The sequence below is a fragment of the Centruroides vittatus genome, unplaced genomic scaffold, assembly GCF_030686945.1.
Source record: "Centruroides vittatus isolate TY-2023 unplaced genomic scaffold, ASM3068694v2 contig_272, whole genome shotgun sequence".
Lineage (NCBI taxonomy): Eukaryota > Metazoa > Arthropoda > Arachnida > Scorpiones > Buthidae > Centruroides > Centruroides vittatus.
Genome location: NW_027121732.1, coordinates 526,511 through 547,499, shown reverse-complemented (window position 1 = coordinate 547,499; position 20,989 = coordinate 526,511). Strand labels below are relative to the sequence as shown.

The following is a 20,989-nucleotide window of genomic DNA, read 5'->3' as shown; positions in this document are numbered from 1 at the left end:
ACATTAAAGTGCAAAATCTATATATATATAATCGAGATGGGTTGATAATAATAATAATGATAATAATAATAAGCGCAGAGCTCAAACAGTTAGGAGTTAAAAGTTGAAATTTGGTACACAGTTAGGGTACGTCACGAGAACGTACACTAAGAAGGGATTGTTGATAAGAATGAAGGCTTATCCTAAAGAACTCAGCTTCTACTGTACTATTTTATATCCAATTTTTTGTTTTTAACTGCGTTTTAGTAGGGGTACCACGTGGGGATGAAAGAAGTGTATTCCTTAACAATGGAAGTGTTAAGAGAGAGCGACGTGTGTAAGATTTACAAACGCAGATGCGGTTTTTTACATATTTTTAGAACCATCCTAAAATTCTCTAATTAGTCTGGAAACAGGAGGACCTAATTCTCGCATTCTGTGAAAACGGGGAAGATTGGCTATAATGTAATAATCTTAATTTTCGCTATCGTTACTTTCTGCCCGAGCAACGCCGGGCTTATCTGTTAGTATTCAATAAAATAAATATTCAGGTTCTTAAATAAGTCTTCAAGTAAACATTTTATTTATTTTTTTTAATGCAAAGTTTATATTCAATGCAAGAAATTGGATTGATTTATCATGAATACGTAAGTTTTTATTTTTATTTTTAATTTTTACTCTTTTCTCCCTGTGGCACTTTTCCCCATTAGCGTATTATTTCGAATTTAAGATTTAAGAAAACAAGAAATGTAGTTTTAGTCAACATGCGAAGTCGCATTGAAACAATGGACAAATATCGTTCATGAGTTTTTTCATATTTGCAGAATAGGCTTGCTAGAAATCATGAATTTTCTGTTATTTGTTGATAATGAAATTTGTGGCCTCTTTGGGATTAAGAAAAGGGCAACCCAGGCTAAAAGGGGGCAAGTGCCCCATATGCTCCAATGTACAGGCGCCCCTGAATATGATGTTTGTATTTTTGAAGTATTTATTCTGGAAGCTACTAGCACCGCCTTCTACAGTCTGTTTACAGAAAGAATCAAATCGAGTATTAACCAATGAGCATCAGCCATTCATCGCTTAGTTATGACAAGTTACTTCCGCTTCTTCCTTTGTTAAACATGTCACCGCCATTATAAACTGTGAAATGGAAGCTTCACGTTCTGCTATTGGAATACGAGGAACGTCGCTATAGTAGTAGTTAAATGCATGCTATAAAAAATTAACAATTAACAGAAAATTCATTCTGCCATCTAGTGAGAGAAAATAAAATAAAATTCACATTAAAACGAAAAGTTCTGACATCATTAGGGAATGCGCTGATTGGTTTAACTGAATTGACATCACGCGTGACGTTACTCTCAAGTCTATTCTTTCCGTAGACAGACTATAGACTATTTTCCGTCAGATGGCGCTACGACATTAGAAAGGCGACTTTTAGTTTAGCAAACTTTTTGGTAGTAAAGTAATAATGTTTTTGTTTTCTTTTCTAATTTGTTATTACGAAAAAATTTGCGCATTTATAGTACTTTAAGTATACTAGTTTGCATATTGATTATACCATCAAAGTTTTATCTTAAAAAATTGATGACCGTAAAATATCGTCACCAGGGAAAACCTTCTTAATCTACATTTTCCAGCGCTCATTTCTTTGTGGATAAAAGGTCGAAACACCCCCGAGAAGGTACAGATAGTAACAAGAAAGACGTTCGTATAACACCAGTTCTGATTTTAGAAAATCTTTGTATTTTGAATTGGAAAATTTTTGTGTTTTTAAATGACTTTTTTAACTTTTTGGCGGCTAGTAGCCTAGAAAGGAAGGTCGGTCGCCAGAAGTGTATCGTCTAGAACGCAAAAGCAATAAATGGTGATCCCTATTTGGGCGAATTTGTCTTCAGAAATTAAAAAATTGATTTAAATACCATTTTTAAAGCATATTCTAATTTAAAAAAAGCTGTATATATCCAATAAATTACTTTTAGGGCTTATTTTTCATAAACTGTATCCATATAAAGCAAACTTCTCCTTTTCTTGTATATACTTTTTTAAGAAGATAATTGAAAATATGTTTTCAAACGATCCAATGTTATCATAAAAATAAAAATGAATTCAGTACTTAATTAATAAAATATGTTTACATTCTTGTGAGAGATTATTTGAATTATTTTTACGTTACAATATTTTCGTTTCAGAATGTGAGGCATTGGGATTTAATGGTGCAACGAAGAATGCGTGTGGTTATTGTGTGAAAGGCGACACAAATTTACTAAAAGATTATGGAAAGGATTGTAAGGGCAAATGTGGAGGAAATAGTAAATTTGATTGCAATAATGATTGTGAAGGAACAGCATACATTGATGAATGCACCAATGAATGTGTGGGTAAGTTTTCTGTATAATGAAACCAAATTTAGTATTTTCATCTTATTTGGATGGATATAAATTGAAAGGTTTAATTAAATTTTGTATAAAAGTAATCATTTGAATATAAATAATAAATGGAACATCAATAATTTATTATTCCTTCAAAGCAAAAAAGAAGTGAATACACATGTAAAAACTTTACTCCAATTATCTATCATTTGATAATGATTTCTTTAAATTAATTTTTTCAATCAAAATTGTTTAGTTAATTTGATAAATTACAATAATCCATGTATAAAAGTGTTATCATGAAATATTATCAATATTATCATGATATGATAAAATGTGAAGGTTTGATTTGCTACTAATTTCACTGACCGTCTGGTAGGTATACTTTTGATATCCTATAGATTTATTGTTTTACTTCATTTAGGTCTTTGGTAAATGAATGGCCCACATCTATATGTTTGTAAATCATTGTTTGCCAAACATTTAAGTCAAATGTAAACTTTCTTTTTATCCAATGGCTCTCAACAACATAAATAATACCAACTTTTTTCAATCAGTTTTTGATGAAAACATTAAAAATTGATTGAAATATTGTAGTCTATCTTGGGTTAATATTAATTTTTTTTTTATTACAATTACTTTCTAATATTCTTCCTGTATTTTAAAATAACATATTTAAAAAGTATGAAAGGAATCCAAGTGTAAACAATTAAAGCAATATTTTGTAGACAAAGTTCACTCTTTGATGAGCGTTTAAAATATTTGAAAAATTTAATACAAAAGAGACAAACCTCGCATAACGAGTGACGAGGAGAGAGGAGGTTCCGGACTGTGCGAATGTTACACCAGTCTGTGTTTAGCGCTCGTTCCGCTAGCATCTTAGTGTCGCTTGTGATTACACATTTTTCCAAACTTGTGTTCGCACTTTATATATAAACATCAACAACCATAGCCCGTTACATAATAAACACGCCAAAATATATGCCAAATTCTTGGACTATGTAAAGGCTATAATTAAATACTGTATTTCGATTTTTATTTGTCTTCTGTAAATTCCGCGCTAAAAGAAAAGATGATGATAATTCACGCTCCTTAACAACGTATATTGTATAATTTTCTTTGAATAAACGCTATACATAAAATATTTGAGTATTTTTTTTTCCGGCACAAAATGCATTATCGTATTTTACATTAATTTATATGGGAAAAATTGTTTCGCTTTACGTATAACATTCTGGAACGAATTATGCTCGTTAAGCGAGGTTCCTCCGTACACTATATTTTATTTAGTAAAAGTTTCAATAGAGGGAAGAATATTTTGTTCATTAGCGAGGTTGCGGCCGAAGTTTTCAATGCGAAAACGTGAACGTCGGACGTTCAGCACTGCAATCCTGTAATCCTAGAAGTTGGACAATGGCATTTGGAATGTCTAGCATGATTTCACTGACGTTCCAAACGCCATTTCCAAACTTCCAGGCTTACAGGATGGCGGTACTGAACGTTCGACGTTCGCCTTTTCGCGTTTGAAACTTCGGCCGCAACGGCCGAAGTTTTCAACGCAACCTCGCTATTGATTAAAATTTTCTTTTAATTATTATGGATTTTAAAAAAATGCTATGGATTATCCATATGTACAGTTTATGGGAGATCACAAAAACTAACATTGTAATGCACCAGTACATAGAAAGAGAAAGAGAGAAAGAGAGGTTGCGGCCGAAGTTCATTTTTTTTTAAACAAACAATAGTTTATTTACAAAAATATTTACAGTGTTCTATAAGCTGCGTAATTGATGTTACGCTCGTATAGGGGTTTTTCTTTTTACATTTTCATTTTTGCATTTTCTCAACAAATATATTATACAAGATCATATTTTTTCCACGTTTTCTCAAATTGTACGTCATGTAGTTTCGTTTTCCACATTTTTGCTACTGTTATTAACCTGTATTTTAGTTTGTATTTGATGTTTAACTCGGTAAGTTTTTTGTTTTCGAATCGTGTTTCGTTTCTCGCAGTCCACAGTATGAATCTTGTTTCGGCAAGTATTATTTCACATTGTTCACACCAGTTTTCTTTTTCTTCGAAACTTGCTGTTTTCAGGGTGTTTAATAATACTAAATAATTGTTTTTAATTAGCGTGCTGTCTCCTACCGTACGATAGGACGATAGGAATACCTCATACTTTTGTCGAGGGAAGTAGTGGCTTATGAAAATTTGAAAGCAGCTCGGGAAATTATTTTTAGAAAATTTACAAACGCATTACGCTGTTGATGGTAGAAAACGCCGTGAAAAAACAAACCTACCTTAAGATAAGCTATTATGAAGGCAAATATATGTAAATTATATAGGCACTTTACATCACTTGCTAAAAAATTGAATAATTAAATAATTTTTGGATTAAAATCGTTTGTTTCTTTACAATATTATTCGTAAATGCTTAGATAATCATTATTTTAATAAAATAGGTCATAATTTTAACCCCAAACATAAAAAATGAACTTTAAACCGATCTTCTACTCGCCATGCTAGACGTAGCGAACGCCATTAGCGACCGTCTAGAATTGCCAGATGGCAAGCGCTCGACCGTCCGCCGTTCACGTTTTGTGCTGAATACGACGGTCGCAACCTCTCTATTATGTGACGAGAGTGGAGGAAGTGTCCTGTAGCTAGGAGATCGTCAGACATTAACCAGTGCATATCGGTATTTTTCGAAGTGGTTTTTAATTTTTTGATGAGCTACCATTTTTTCTTGTGGTCTATATTTGGACGTTTTTTTTTTACAAGAGGCCGAAGTTCAAACTTTAAACTCGTACGGCAAATAGACGTACACGTTTGACGTTTGAACTACAAAAGAAAAGGTGGCGCTACACGTTTACGTCGAGCAATGATTCACGGGATATTGTTGAAAAATGGCGGAAACGTCTGACAACGAGGAAGGTTACCAGCGAAGGTAAATAAACATTTTAAACTATTTTAAAATATTTATAGGTTGTTTAACAACACTAAATAACTATTTTTGACTTTAATTAGCGTCGTAAGAAACAGTAGGAAAGTTCCAGTGCGTTTTTCGTGTTGTGACGACATACTTTTGTTGAAGGAAGTTGTGGCTGTAAATCCCTATGCATATGAAAATCCGAAAGTTGCTTGGATAAATATATCTGAAAAGTTACAAACGTACTACGATGTCGACGGTAGAAGATGCCGGGAAAGGACAAGTCTACTTCTACAGTATTATGACAAGGTATTGGTCAAAATGGCTCAATTCTAGGACCGAATGACGCGGTTGGGACTTTAACAGAGCTGTAGAACATGTTAATAGGAACAAAAAAGTCAAAGGAACCATGCCTGTACAGGCGACCCTTCGCGAGATATAGGCAGCACAATTCTAGGACCGAATTCTAGAAAGGGTGTCTTACAACAGGATATGAACATTCCGTATTGCTTGATTCTTTCCCTAAAGAATTGGAGCAAGTTTTGCACCTCTAAGGCAATAGCATCATTCAATGATGGTCAGAATGTTTTAGATCATGCTTGGAAACTCATTCCATGATATCGTAAAAGTCATAGTCAAATAATCTGAATCACTTTCCAGTGACTTGAAAACTTTTGCTGAGAAATGCCGATGCTAAAATTCTTGAATCAGATGATACAACTTGCGGGAGTACCCTTTTAATCTCATTCGGTGTTGTTTCGTGACAATTGTCCAATTCGTTTACTTTCTCCACACTACTTTGTATGTTATCAAAAGACTTTACTATTGGGAAGAAGTAAAGTAAATTATGTAGTTTCAAATTTTGAAAATTGTCAATATGTACCATTACTTCTTGCTTTCGCTTCTGTTGCCTCGAATATCACAAATATTGAATATTTACCGAGTTGTAATCTTAATTATTGAGGTAACAAATACTGGCCGAAAATGCCCGAAGATGGCCTAGAGGCTTATAAAACTTTTTGCAGTGTTGTTGCAGTCACTTGACGCACGGCTGACTTGCCATTGGCCGTGCGAGGGACCTACTTCAAGTTCACAACTGAGATGGGGCCGTGTGGTAGGGCACGCTGCATCTCTATGGCTGAGGTAGGGATGTGTGGACGGCTTGTCATGCGCAGTGCCTTCCTCAGGCTCGCATGCCTCAAATATGCGTTTCGAAGTGTTTCGGGCAGAGTGATCTGTCACGCCTGTGTGGAGAGAAGTGGACTGCTGCCTGCCAGAATGGGGGTTTGAGTCCTGGCTCAGGTAAGAGGTGTAATAATAATAGATATTTCTATTTACAGGCAACAGATGACGACTGCAGGCGGGAGACTTGGCCCGCGGGCTGCATGCGAGGGGAGATGGTGGCAGTGGTGTGGACAGGAGGGGGAGTATGCATTAGGGGCTAAGAAAGGGGAGTGTACACTTTTTTAAATAGTTGGAAAAGCAAAAAAAATTTCGGTCACGTGACGCCGTCCCTTTTGGTCGCGGAGTCACGTGACCAGAAATGGCATAGGTGATTCTTTGGAGGGCCATATCTTGCAAAGGGTCACATATAGAGGTATGGTTCTTTTATGCTTGCACAGGGGTCTACAATTTGGGAGGGTGCCAACCACGTCATTCGGTCCTAGAATCTTGCCGCCATTTGCTACCCAGATATACAACCTATCCTATTTTAAATAGAGTCTATTAAAATGGTTTTCTTTTCAGAATGATGAAGCCAGTTTGCGAAAATCTGGAAAATTAGGAACAGAAGAGGATGTTACAGAACGTTATCGACTTCTACAAGAAATAAGAGAGTTAAAATACAAGGCCCAGATGACGAGCGAGAAATTGACCCCACAATCCGTTGCTAGGCAGCGAGTCACAGATACGGCCATGGCGTCATTAAGAGTGTCGTCCCCCGAGTTTCCGTCTGGTAAATATAAAAACTTGAGAATTCTTTATAATATAATTACTACAAAAATTGTATACTAATTATACATTTCTAAAAAATATATTATTTTTAGACGAAGATACCAATTTCTCGAGAAAAAGAAAACAAAACTTTCTCGTCTCGTACTTACAAAGCAAGCAAAACCGACAGTTTCGGTTGAGACAAGAAGAATTGAATTTAAAGAAAGAACAACTGCAGGTAGAGTCGAAAAGACTGAAACTGGAACAAGAAAAATTAGATTTGGAAAAAGAAAAATTTGATTTAGAGAGGAAAGAGAGAGAATCGAGATATGAACTAGAAAGAAAAGAGAGAGAAACCAGACTGAAGCAGGACGGAGAAGAAAGAAGATTGTTGTTACAATTACTTATGAAAACTTTGAATAAAGACTAAGATTTATAAAATTGTAAAAAAAGCTTTATTTATTTATGGATTATATTTTAAATATTTGCCCAATTTGGGGGGTAAACAATTAAAATAATTTGATGTTGCACTACCATATAAGCAACTGTGACAGTTTGTAAGTAATGCACTAACTATATAAAGTTTACCAACAGGCTGAAGAAACAATTTCAAATTATTTTTAAAATCTAGAAAAGCAAATATTTGAATTATTTTCCCAAATACATCCATTCCACACACTCTCTTACCGAACTCCTCCTCAAATTAAGTACTTGTTGTCTGGTGGTTAAACTAGCACCTTCGGAATGGTGTAGTGAGGTGTCGACGAAAAGGATAACCAGAATCTCCGTATAAAACAAATTGGATCCCGTTCTTGGAGCAAGGAATTGCAGTCAAATGCTCTAACAAAGATTCTCTTACCGTTTCACTGTCGTGACGTCTTCTTTCTAATGGTCCAAATAAATTAGCAATTGTACTGTTGGGTGTAACCGTTGACCGAAATTTCAAATAGTGTGTACATTTACGGCTACTGAATACCACCCTTTGATGTTTTTGGTAGACAAATAGGACATGCCATCTGTCTACGAACTCCCAACAATTTGTCAAAGGAGCACCTTTTGCTGTTATTACTTGGCTAAATAATTTTTCTCTCGTTAGTTTTATTTCATTGATATTCAATAACAATTTGGAATGGCTATTGTAAATGATATTTAGTATTTCATGTACAAATCATGAAAGTTCACTGTTTTTGTTCTTTCCAAGAAAACAAATATCATCAAGTCTATTAGGATAACTATCATCTTTGTAAAAAAATACACAATGCATCAATTCCAAGTGAGCGTGATCCATTTTTACAAATAATTACAGATGGAGGGTGAAACAAATCATCTCTTGAAAATCTGTTAAAATTATAAAATTTTATAAGTATTATTCCTTTTTTATTTCTTACTTTAATAACGTACCAAAAATAAAACAAGCATTCAGTATCTGTCATTTCATTTAAATTTATTCTTACTTTTGTCACAGGTATAGCTTTAGTGATATGATAAAATGGCTTCATCACTTATTCATCCAACAAGACTAATACCTCATCAATAGTCTACAAATAAAATTTTAATTAAACATTTAGTGCACAAAAATAAAAAGATAAAGACGAGTGAACACATCCTTAGAAATTCTGTGGTCACTTCACATCACTTTAAAAAATATTGAGTAATTAAATAATTTCTGAATTAAAATCATCTATTTTTACAATGTTATTCATGGATGCTTAAATAATACTTATTTTAATAGAATATGTCATAATTTCAACCCCAAACACAAAAAAATGAAGTTTGAGCCAAACTTCTACTTGCCACTCTCGACGTTTGACATTTGTGTTTTAGAGACGAAAACTTCGGCTGCAACCTCTCTATTGTCTATGTGGACTTTTGAGTGGTATTTATAGCATATCAATTTATTCATATAAGCCTACTTATTAATCATGTGAATAAACTATCAGAAAATGTTTGCAGAACATTTTAAAGTAAGTTCTTCAATGTCGAATGGATCCATGAACTTTTGTACATGTAATTAATAGCTTACATTTAAATTTTTAGTAAAATTATTTTTCGGGATAATATCAAAATTAATCGGATCAATCTTCGTGGAATTACTATTGTTATTATGCTGTTGGTTTTACTTTATTTAATTAAAGAGAATGTTAATCATTTTAATTTTGATGATATTTTCTGCAGGTGGAAATACTGGAAGAAATGAAGATATAAGTAAAAAAGATTGTTCTTATGCATGTTTTGGTACTACTCCATATAGAGTAGACAGGTGTGGACATTGTGCTATTGGCGGACAAAGTTCGCCCTTTGAAGATTGTGCATCTAATTGTTATTCTCCAAGTAAGATAAAATATTGAATAGTTAGTGAAAATTAAATATTGCATTAACAGTGTTAAAATGTTAATTTAATATTATTAATATTAATATTTATAATAATTATATTGATTTTAATTATATTTTTTTTTCATTGATTTCTAGTTAAAATTAGAAATTCCATTTGAAAGATTTATATATTTAAGTAGGAAATATTTTAAAAAATATATTAAATATATTTTTTTTTATATATTTAACCATCTTTTTATAATAAAATCAATAAAAATTTGTTTATTAGCTAGCTTAAAACAGAACAGTTAGTAATATCCAGCACCTTATAGTACAAAAAAAATTTAAAATAACAATTTCGACCATCTTAAGTAGCCATCTTTAGGTTCAGAATAAAAGGAATGATAATACTTCAGAACCAGTGATAGCCTGAAGAAAAGTAAGACGTTATGGAAAAAGTCAGATAATTCTTTTTTGTTGTTAGACCATTAATGAAACATTTTAAAATAAAACTAATTTTTATTTATAAGATAAAAAACATAATGCAAATTAAATATTTATACCAGTTTCATTTATAATGTATTTTCTTATATGTATTTTATCTATTTCAAATTACGTGGTGCATGTGATAAGTGTGGAGACCTATGTCTGCTCACCATTTGCACTGCTTATGGACTAGCCCCGTCTGGAGTATACAATGTATTTCATTTAAATACAGTATATATATTATTGTATATTCTAGAACAGCGATGGCAAACCTTTTTCTAAAACTAGGTCAAAATTGAATTTGAAATTTAGTAACTCCAAATTGCGGGTCATGTATTTAATTTCAATAATTAAGAAATAACAAAACATGTTTACAAATTTTACTTTATTTAATTGTGACAGTCAATGCGACTACCTTGAAATTGTCAGATCAGATCAATTTATTTAAAGCATTGAGTAAAGAAATACTAATAAACAAAAGAATCAATAAAATGGATACAGTTCATGGGTTCATCATCACTGATCTAGAATGTTATTGTTCTTTTTGTTCTGAATCTGAATACGGCTGCATAAGATGGAAAAAATTCAAAATAAACATTTGTTTATTTTGAATTTTTTGAAGTATTTTATCAATTTATTCTCTTTCTCGTGTAACTAGTTTTCAAAGTAGTTAAAAAAGGTTGTTTACTTCTTCTTAAGTATGTTTCTCAAATAAATTAAAAATTTACAACTTGTGACATTAATATGTCATGGAAAAACTAAATGGGGGATTCACTGTCTTCTATGTAAGGTGGCCAACTTTTGTGCACATAAGATCTACTTTTTATCGTAAAAATGTGTCGCGATCGACTTGTTGTCATAGGCATAGTCTAAGTGGGGAGGGGGAAGTGTGAAATACATACTATGTTTATACACTGTTTCAGTACGAAATGCACTCACTGCTTACGAGTCAAGTCATAACTGCATGCATACACTTGCGTTCGGTTACAAATATAATACATTAAGTCAAGACATCGCTAGCGATCGACCAAAGTTGGCTTGGCGATCGACTTGTTGGCCACCCCTGTAATAGATGAACGGCTGATCACAATTTAGTTAGATGCTTTCCAGGTGTGAAGGCACAGAAAGATGTGAATTCACCTGTTGCTGCCTGGAGGCTATTTTTTACAAATTAAATTTTGGACGACATCATGAAGTATACAAATCAATGTATACAAAAAACACATTCAAACTACACTTGGAAACAAGATGTGTGCAGTAAGTCAAGGAGTGAAATGGAGTCTTTTATTAGTCAAATGGTGGGAATTCTTAGAGTTTCACACCTGAACTTATATAAGTTGTGGTCAATGATGGAACTCTTTTGTAACTGCATGAATTTACATAGGTTGAAGTTTTTTTATCCTTTTTAAACATGAAATTTAAAACTTCACATTTTATGTTAAATAAAATTTAATGTTTAATATGTTTTCTTTTAAATAATTTTTATGCTAAAAAAATTTCAGATATTCTTTTTGTTATGAAAATATAAAATAATCAGAAACAACAATTCTTATATTTTTTATGTCCTTTTAAAAAGGGCTGGTTGAAACAACCATGAGCAATCCACAGATTATTTTTTCTCATGACACCTCGCAGGTTAATGTAACACAAAAGTAGCTTGATTATTTTTTGCGATATTGTTTGATTTAATCATACATATATATCATCATATTGTGCATTTAAATGAAATATTATAAATTATCTTCTTACAATATGACATTTTAATACCTTAAAGCAAGGATATACTTTAAATCTTAAAATTTATTTGTATAAATAGCATAAATTAAACCATAAAATGTTTATTTAAATTAGAATTATTGATTTAAGAAGTATCAAGTCAGTCCATAAGTTCATGCATATTTTTATCTACAAAAAAAGCAGCAAAAAATTTTAATTAAATTTTATTTCAATCTATAATGTATTCACCATTATTTTGTACAATTTCTTGCCATCTTGATGGTAGCTTTTTAATCCCGTCTTCGTAAAATGATTTCGGTTTTGAATCAAAATATTCAGAAATAGCCTTTTTTACATTGTTCTCATCCTCAAAAGTTTTCCCTTTTAAAAAATTCTGCAAACTGCGAAAAAGATGATAATCACTGAGAGCAATATCTGGCGAATATGGTGGATGAGGTAAAATTTCCCAGTTGTAGCTTTCAAGTTTCTGTACAGTTATTTTTGCAGCGTGTGGTCTGGCATTGCTATGCTGCAAGAGAACCTGCTTTCTGTTCACTAACGACGGTCGATTTTTTTTCAATTTTTCATTTAAATGCTCTAATTGCTACAATACATTTGAGCTGTAATTGTTTGATTAGGTTCTAACAGCTCAAAGTAAATTATACCTGACATATCCCACCAAACAGAGAAAAGAATTTTTTTTGGATGCAACCCACCTTTTGCAGTCGGTTTTGGCTGCTTGTCACGATCCATCCATTGTCTTTTTCTCGTCACATTATTATAGAGGATCCATTTTTTGTCTCCAGTAACCAGCCTACCAAGAAAAGGTTCTAAAGCAATACGGGATAAAAGAGACGTGCAAATGTTTACACGTTGTTGTCGGTTAGCTATTGACAGTTCGTGTGGTATCCATTTTCCTAGCTTTGAAACTTTTCCGATTTGTTGTAGGTGTCTATGAACAGTTCCGTGGGATGAATTTAAACGTTCCACAATTTTATTAACTGTTGAAGATGGTTCTGCTTCAACTAGTGCAGAGAGAGCATTATCATCAAAGTCAACGGGCCTTCCAGTACGAGCTTTATCCTCCACACTAAAATCATTGTTTCTAAATCTTTCAAACCACTTCTGCGCAGTCCTTGCACTAATTACAATTTGATTATGTACAGTATTTATTTTTTCGGCTGCATTTGTAGCATTCTCACCACTTAAAAATAAAAAGTATAAAACATATCTTTTATATTCATTGGTTACTTCCATTTTAACGAAAATAAACAACTGAAATGTTTGCAATTCTGAACAGTATTATATGAATGAGATCCAATTTAACACTTCAGTGTAAAAATTATCACATTAGACTGACATTTTTAACAGTAAAACAAGATTTTTCTCAAGGTCGTAAAAATGGGCCAGGACTTATGGACTGACCTGATATATCAATTTATTACATTATTATATTAAACTAACAATATAATAATACAGATTAATATCTTTATTGTTTTTAAGATTTTTTTATATAAATCAACTAATTAACTAAACTGTTTTAATTAGATGAACATCAACAGGTAGCCAAATATGTCTGTGATCAATGTGTTGGTGGTAAAACAAATATACCTGAGTCTGATGTGAAAGATGTGTGTGGAAATTGTAAAAGAGATCAAATTCCATGTCTCTGCAATGGGTAAAATCATTTATTAAAATTTAATATATATTTTATTGATAAATACATACAAAGTATAATTTTATTTAATTTTATAATATAAGAAAAGAATGTAGATATTCTAATTTCCATAATCAAATACATGTTATGATATACTGTATTTTTGTTATTATCTCAAGCATTAAAGAAATTTAAACAAAAAAATTTAAATTTTGAAAAACAATGATTTGTTATAGCAAGTTATTGAAGAGCAGTCATGTGACTCCAAAAATATTTATAAATAAAATAAATAGTATAGTTGTAAATAAAAATGAATTAATAAATAAACTTGATAAAGGTCATTAGAATTATCGTCTTTAATTGATTATTTATTATGGAAAATGAATTACTTGATGAATTATAGAAAACTTAAAATTCCAATTTTGTAAGCAAAATTTGAAAATGTTTTTTGGCATTGAATATGAAGGTGTAAACCAACCAGATTTTGTTTTAGAAAAAATACTGATAATTCTCAACATACAACAGAGTTACCCTCTAAAATTTCTTTTTTAAGTCAGGTTGGTTATAAGTGAAATGTGAAAAATAATGGTGATATGGTTCTTATGGTCATGCATAACCCTATACAATATGGCTTATGTACTTATCTACTTAATCAATGTGCATGTATAATACAATGCAGTGATGCTGTTTAGGTATATTGAACATCAAATCAACGTTTAATAATTTAACCAATAAATTATGGTTGCTTATTAATAAAAATTCTCAGAAAGTTACATTGAAATGTAGTCAACCACATTTTATAGAATCCAAAATCATACTGAAGAAGTATTGCAATCTTCATATAAAATTGATTTCATTTATATATTTTATTTATTATTAATTCACTTTGTATTATAAAATTGAAATTAGAATGATAATCCATACTACGCAGCTCAGATAAAGTTTATTTTTGTTTTTTTGAGAGCTAATGATCAAACCCAAGTTACAGTTTAACATGAATGAAGTTGTGGCCGTTGGCCATATTAATGTATATTTTTGTATTTGATAAATTTATAAATTTAAGTTAGGTTTAAGATTTCTTTTGTTTCTCTCCCTTTCCTGTTGACAAAAAAGACTTCCTTCTTAATCACTTTACTATCTAATTGTTTTACTACCTGATGGGGAGTGATGCCTCCGATGAAAAACAGTGTTGTTAAAAACAAAGTAATAAAAAACAAAGAGGAGAGGAAAAGAAGAAAGAAAGACAGAAGGGATCTTGGCTCTCAATGAGAAAGGTCGTGGAGCACGGGTTGTAAGTCGGAACGACATAGGATAGTGAGGTTACTTTAGAGTGGGACGAGGGTATAGGACGAGTGAGGTTGAGACGGAGAAGCTAACTACTGTTAAAGTAGACAAAGAACTTCCTACTGAACTGCCAATTTTATTGGACGGATTTGACAGTGGATTATCGACAACGTGAACGAGAGGTACCTACTGAAATAGATGATCGGAGGCATCAGTAACCCTGCCCAGTATCACGGAGCACCCAGAGCAGAAACCCGGGTATTTCCACCTTCCCCTTTTTCTGTACTTATATTCTCTCTTTCTTCCATTCTTATAGTCTGTAAGTGGGTTTAAGATAGATAAGGACCCTTGTAATATTAGTAGTATTGTTTTATGTATTCTGGACTTTGTAATTTTACCGTCTACACGTTGGGATCCAGTGTAAAAAGAACCCTGTAGCGTAGCGAATAAAAGTATAGTTTTTGTAAATGGTAAGTGAGGATTAACAAACACACTTTGTTAATCCTCGCTTACCATTCGCTGTCGGTTATCACAAAGTAACCAGTTATGGACAATAAGTATACTGTATGTAGCAATTGCACAGTAGCAACTCCCAAGAATGTGTAGTGGTGGGGCTGCAGCAATAAAAGTAAAAAACATTAATATGGATGGAAAATTACTTCATTAATAAAAATAAAAAATATATATATATATATAATAAATAAATTAATAAAAATTTAAGAATGACAATAATAAAACAGGAACAAGAAACAGTTTATACCAGAGGGGCTGCAGCAATGCAGCCCTTATGGACGAGCTGCCATTGCAATTACATCATTAATATAGCATTTTAATTATTGTATCATATCATTACCAAGTGCTGATTGGAATCAAAAATATATTTTAATAAAGTAATTCCTGCCATCATAACTACAGATTGTTGTAAGTTAAGTGGTTATAAGTTGGGACTGACTGTATACAATTTAATATTAATATATTTTAATTTCCTTGAGATGATGATAATTTAAATTAAAAAGTTTTAATAGTATATATGGAATTTCATTGTTAACATTTAAATTGTTTCTGTTTACAACTCTTTAAAATATATTTATATCAATTCAAATGAATTATTACAATTATTATGATAACATTTTTACTCTAATTTAAACATATTTATTAACTTTTATAAACTTTTCAATTTATTTTTATTTAATTAGGACTAATACTGCTGATATTTGTGGAATATGTGATGGAAAAAATGATTCATGCTTTAAATTGGTAAAATTTGAACCAGATGTAATTCCTTCTAATACACAAGTTAAGGTAGGTACTATATAACATTTCTTTTTAATATGTTATATATACTTATAATTTTCAATGTAAGTTATAATTTTTACTTTAAAGATTCTAATTCAATACATTATATTTTTTACTAATTATTTAGTAATTTAACTCATTCAGTTACAACTTAAACTGTGTAGCTCAAAAATGTTGAAACTTTCTATAGCAAGCAATACATCAATTTGCTTCTTAACTTCTTACTTTTCAGTTAATGTTGTATTGAAAAGCCTTATATTTGATACTTAATGGCTTCACTATTCAAATAGTTAGGCAATGGTTATGCTGCATAGTACCAAAATCGCCACTAGGCGATATTTTTATTAAAGTGGTGATAAAAATATAATACTGGCAATTGCAAGTGACAATAAACATTCTAGTGTACTTGTTTCAACAGTCAGCATGAAATTGAATCTTAAATAACACTTCAGTAAAAACAGCAAATTGTCAAGCTTCAACAATGTACAATAGGAGCGCTGTGCAGCACACACCTAGTGATTTCACGTTGTTATGTGGCTAGTTCGGGCAGAAAAGTAGGAAGTGATGTTGAGAAATGAAGGCAGTTTTTTGCAATGCCGCCTGGCATTTTCAGATTGGGGATTTTTTTTTCAACCAAGAGAAAATTTGCAGAATTTTTTGAAATGACTTTTTTCCACTTTGATTTTTTATCAGTAGACTAAAACAAAAATTTTGGCATGAAATACCACCTGTGAAGTACTGTTTAAACATTGTGATCAAATGTGTTATTTGGAATTATTCATTAAAAAATTATTCAAAAATGATTCCTATTGCTAGCAAGGGAAGGGCCAGACATTTCGGTCTACGATTTGAATGAAACTTGATGAGCATATAGCCTTAAACGCAAGCTGTTCCTTGTTCAGATAATAAGATCCACTTATCATACATTTCCAAAAATTGGGCTTTTGAAAATTTAGTGTTTAGCTTATAAGTCTTTGGAAGTTTCATGTCCCAGAACGGCAATAGTTGAGCGAATAAGACTCTAGGTACTGGAGCTAGATAGTGTAGGTTTGAATGTTCGGAGTTTTAGTTTTAGTTTTGTTTTGTTTTTTTGTGTAACATTATTATTTTATTATTTTACCACATTATAAGCATTACTATTATTATTCATCACATTTAAAGCTTATAAAATGAGATTAAAAATTGTGATGTTATTTCCTGTTTAGTAAAAACAAGCCACTGCAAATTTAACTCTTTTACATCATAAAATAAAACCTTTATTTCTTCACACTTATTTTTACATATTTTACAATTGTGGAGATATGTTTAACACTTTAGAAATTAGAATTTTGCCTGAGGATGATGATGTTAAATTATCAAAAGTGCATATGTATTTTGTAAATTTTTAAGTTTAATTGCTTAAATTAAAATAGTTTAACATGAAGACAATGGTCTTTACATATTTTAAAAATTATATTAATGTTATATGCCAAATTTTTTTATTTTTGTTTCTTTACATATGAAATATTTTATCAAAATGCTGTTACCTTGGAAGCAAGCGAGCAAATATAAACAAATTGGTTGTTATGGTTATATGAAACATACAAACTATAACAACAAAGAATAACCTTTTCTTTTTTTCCAGCAAATAATTTTTATATATAGCAGTGGTGTAGCGTGGGTGTCAGCTGCCCGGGGCGGAGGAAAATTTCGCCGCCCCCTTATTTAGGTATTTTTACAAGATATTATTATTTATTGTGAAATTTTGCCGCTCCCTATAAGTGCCGCCCGGGGCGGGCTGCCCCTGCCGCCCCCACTATGCTATGCCACTGATATATAGACAAATGTTTTCAATCTAAACTATTGTATAATAATAAGGATAGTATAGATTTATCGAGAGCACCAGGGTGTATTATATCCCAGTCACAGGTGAGAGATTTGGATGTGATTTGATACACATTGGCTCTACAAATAGATCACTGTTCAGTAGAATAAAAGAACATAGATACAACATTGAAAAAAATAAGGTGCTCACTAGCCATTTATGCCACATAACTGAGGGGGGGATAAAAGCAAATCTCAAGGAGGCAGAATTGATTAAGCGTGACTTTAACAATGACCATATAAGAACTTTAGAAATACTGGAGATATTCAAAGTGACAAGGAATGGTGAATCATTATCAGCAGCTTGGCAGTCTTTTTACAGATGAGGCTTAAATATAGTAGCCAAATATAATTTTTATTATTGAACCTTACGTAGAATTATTATGGTGTTTGTATGTAGTTTGTGTAATTTTTTAACACTGTAAAATCTTAAATTTTAAATTTGTAAAATTTGGCTTGGCCTTTCAAAAAAGTTGTAAAGAATTGATGCTATTGTATTAGTTAGACCTGATGTTGGCCTATAAATTAGGCTGAAAACATTTGTCTGTTTGTTAAAATTATTTGCTGGAAAAGAAGAACAGAACATTGTTTTTTCAAAAATTGTCCCAGATTCCAAAAGTTCTACTATAAATCTTTTATAAAAGTCTGGTGATGGCTCCTAAATAAAGCTGAAAACGTTTGCTTTTTGTTTATATTGATAGCATTACTGGAAATGTATTGAAAGGTCAATTTATTACGAAGTTGTATAGTAGTAACAGCTTTAAAGAATAATAGGTTTTTATGAGTCACTAAGTTTTATTGAATCTTAATATTAACAAAATAATATAAACAAAAAATGACTTACAAACAGTCTTGCATACTTTTCCAACTTTAACTGTAAAATGTTTCTCATATACCAAAAAACGAAAGCAAGCTTGCTATTAAATTTTGGTAGTTAAAAATCGAGGTGGGGAGATAGAGGGGGTCATGTGTCATATCTCAAGAAGGGCCAGACTTAATGAAAATCTTACTGGTTATTAGCATTTACAATTTTTTTTATTAAACTCGTCCCTACCCTCAAAATTAAGCTATTTGCCATTTTATAATAATTAATAATATAAAAGTTACTTTTTAAATAAAATCTCATAACAGCCAGGAAACTTAGGCATCTCATTGCTAAAGTTTTTCTTCTGGTGTAAGTTTGAAATGGGCCTTAAATGGAGCAAAAAACATTTGCTTAGAATATAATTTAGTATATAAGAAACATTATACTACTGGAAAATATGCAAGGCTGTTTGTAAGTTGTATGTTTAAGAGTTCAGTTTGGAAAGATTTTTTGAAATCCTTACAAAAACAGGATGTCTCCAAAGATGAATGCAGTGCCTCAAAATGATAGGTCTCCATTAATTATATCTTGATATGTGGCAAAAGTCTAGGAAAATTCCTTAGCTTATACTCAGAACTGTTCTTGATGGTATATTCATAGTTTTTCATATTATTTTATAGCTTATAAAAATATATACGTCATGATATTTTGAAAATTTTTGAGTAATCTTTAAAATATTTTTTATAGATAAATGTAATTGGTGCTTTTATGGGAAAGAAGAAAGATATATTTTGTTTGTTTAAATCATCAGAAACTAATACGGAGGAGAGTACACTTGGAAAAATTAAAGAGACTTCTCTTGTTTGCAATGCAAAGTTATCACCAGGTAATTGTTTTAAATAATTTTTTATATACACTTTTAGTTTCTTATATTAAGAAGTGTTACAGAGCTGTTTAGAAGTTGAGCGTTTGCATTGGGATTGAAGTAGAGTAGGGTCTCTTCTGTCCCTTAGCAGACCTTTTTACATTTTTTATTTTTATTTTTTTAGACAAATGAAATATGTATAATGTTTCTTTATTAATAAAAAGCAGTTTTTAAAAGACTATTTTCTATTAGTAAAGATATCATTGCTGTAATTTATTAAGAGCTCTTAAATACTTTCTGGATCTGGGAAGATATCCCCAGCTCCTCCCTCTCAATGACTCTGACAGCAGAATCCACTTTTTGTAATCAGTTTGGAAATCATCTATATTGGTAATAATAACAATTAAACATTAAATGGAATAAGTAAATAAGACTATAGTTAGTGAAAATTCTGGTTTTATCGACTCTGACATAATAAGCATGTGTTAAAACAATAAAAAAACATCTTTAACTTAAAGATTCAATAATTATATTAAATACAGTAATAGAAACAATTCATTAAGCATTGCCAGCAAAATTGGATTCAGTTCTCTCTACTGTTTGAAACATAGTTAAGTATGCCTCCTTCACCTCCACCTCTTAGTCTTCATGTTATCATGTCATTTCATTGTTAAGAAACTTTCATTTATTTTAAATGTAAAGGATTGTATTATTTATTTTACATATAAATATTTTTTTAATATAAAAGATTAAATACAGTATGTAGTTAATGTTTTAACTTTTTTCTAGTATATCTACTTATTATAAATTTTATATGAAGATAACTGTTCTTTTATATGTAAATTGTTTTGTTTGATTATATCTTTGATCTAAATACATTGTACACTGTATTTTGTTTAATTTTAATATATTAATCTAATTAAATATTATTATTATTTATAGGAACTTATTATATTGGAGTTAATATAAGTGATGAAAGAGAGCCTTTATTTGCAGATAATACATTGATTGTTTATGATAAGGATCTCGGTAAGTATGATAAATTTTTAAAAATATATATATATATGTGTGTATAATATTGATTGTTTTGTATTACTTTGAACATGATGTGCTTATGCATATATTCAAGTTTTCAACTGGTCTGTTCCATCTTTAATGTCAGTTTTCTATTTCAAGACAAAAAGTAGTGTCTTTTAGTCCATACCTGATTTAGATAATGAATTTAAAACAAGAATAATTAATCTTGTTTGTTTAAATTTATAACTACATTCAAATGTAATTATAAAGAAGTTTGTTTTTGCAGTGAATAGATAATAATGAATAATTTTTAAATTATAAGAAAAGAGAAAATAATTAATTAAGAAAATGTAAATGCTAAAAATTGTATATTAATAGTCATACTTAATTTGTTATTGTCATTATATATTAAATCTGCAGCTCTTTAAAGATAGTATCTTCAAAAAATTTTACAAACAGAAAATTATGAGAAAA

At 30.9% G+C, this 20,989-nt stretch overlaps 2 protein-coding genes and 1 pseudogene across 2 annotated transcripts in view; 2 read left to right on the top strand and 1 right to left on the bottom strand.

The window, feature by feature from the left end:
* The window catches only part of LOC136971803 (uncharacterized), a 63,391-nt gene that overhangs the window by 7,106 nt on the left and 35,296 nt on the right, over positions 1–20,989 (top strand). Inside the window, exons 2-7 of the mRNA XM_067266303.1 lie at positions 2,172–2,360; positions 9,389–9,544; positions 13,277–13,406; positions 15,866–15,971; positions 19,381–19,519; positions 20,441–20,527. Of these exons, the coding sequence (XP_067122404.1) occupies positions 2,172–2,360; positions 9,389–9,544; positions 13,277–13,406; positions 15,866–15,971; positions 19,381–19,519; positions 20,441–20,527 (807 nt within the window). The remainder of the gene's footprint in view (positions 1–2,171; positions 2,361–9,388; positions 9,545–13,276; positions 13,407–15,865; positions 15,972–19,380; positions 19,520–20,440; positions 20,528–20,989) is intronic.
* On the top strand, positions 5,259–7,665 carry LOC136971777 (trichohyalin-like). Its single transcript, XM_067266278.1, has 4 exons — positions 5,259–5,299; positions 5,380–5,590; positions 7,028–7,235; positions 7,327–7,665. The coding sequence occupies exons 1-4, from the start codon at positions 5,259–5,261 to the stop codon at positions 7,641–7,643; spliced, it is 777 nt and encodes a 258-aa protein (XP_067122379.1). The 3' UTR covers positions 7,644–7,665.
* Positions 7,677–8,712, bottom strand: LOC136971786 (uncharacterized; annotated as a pseudogene).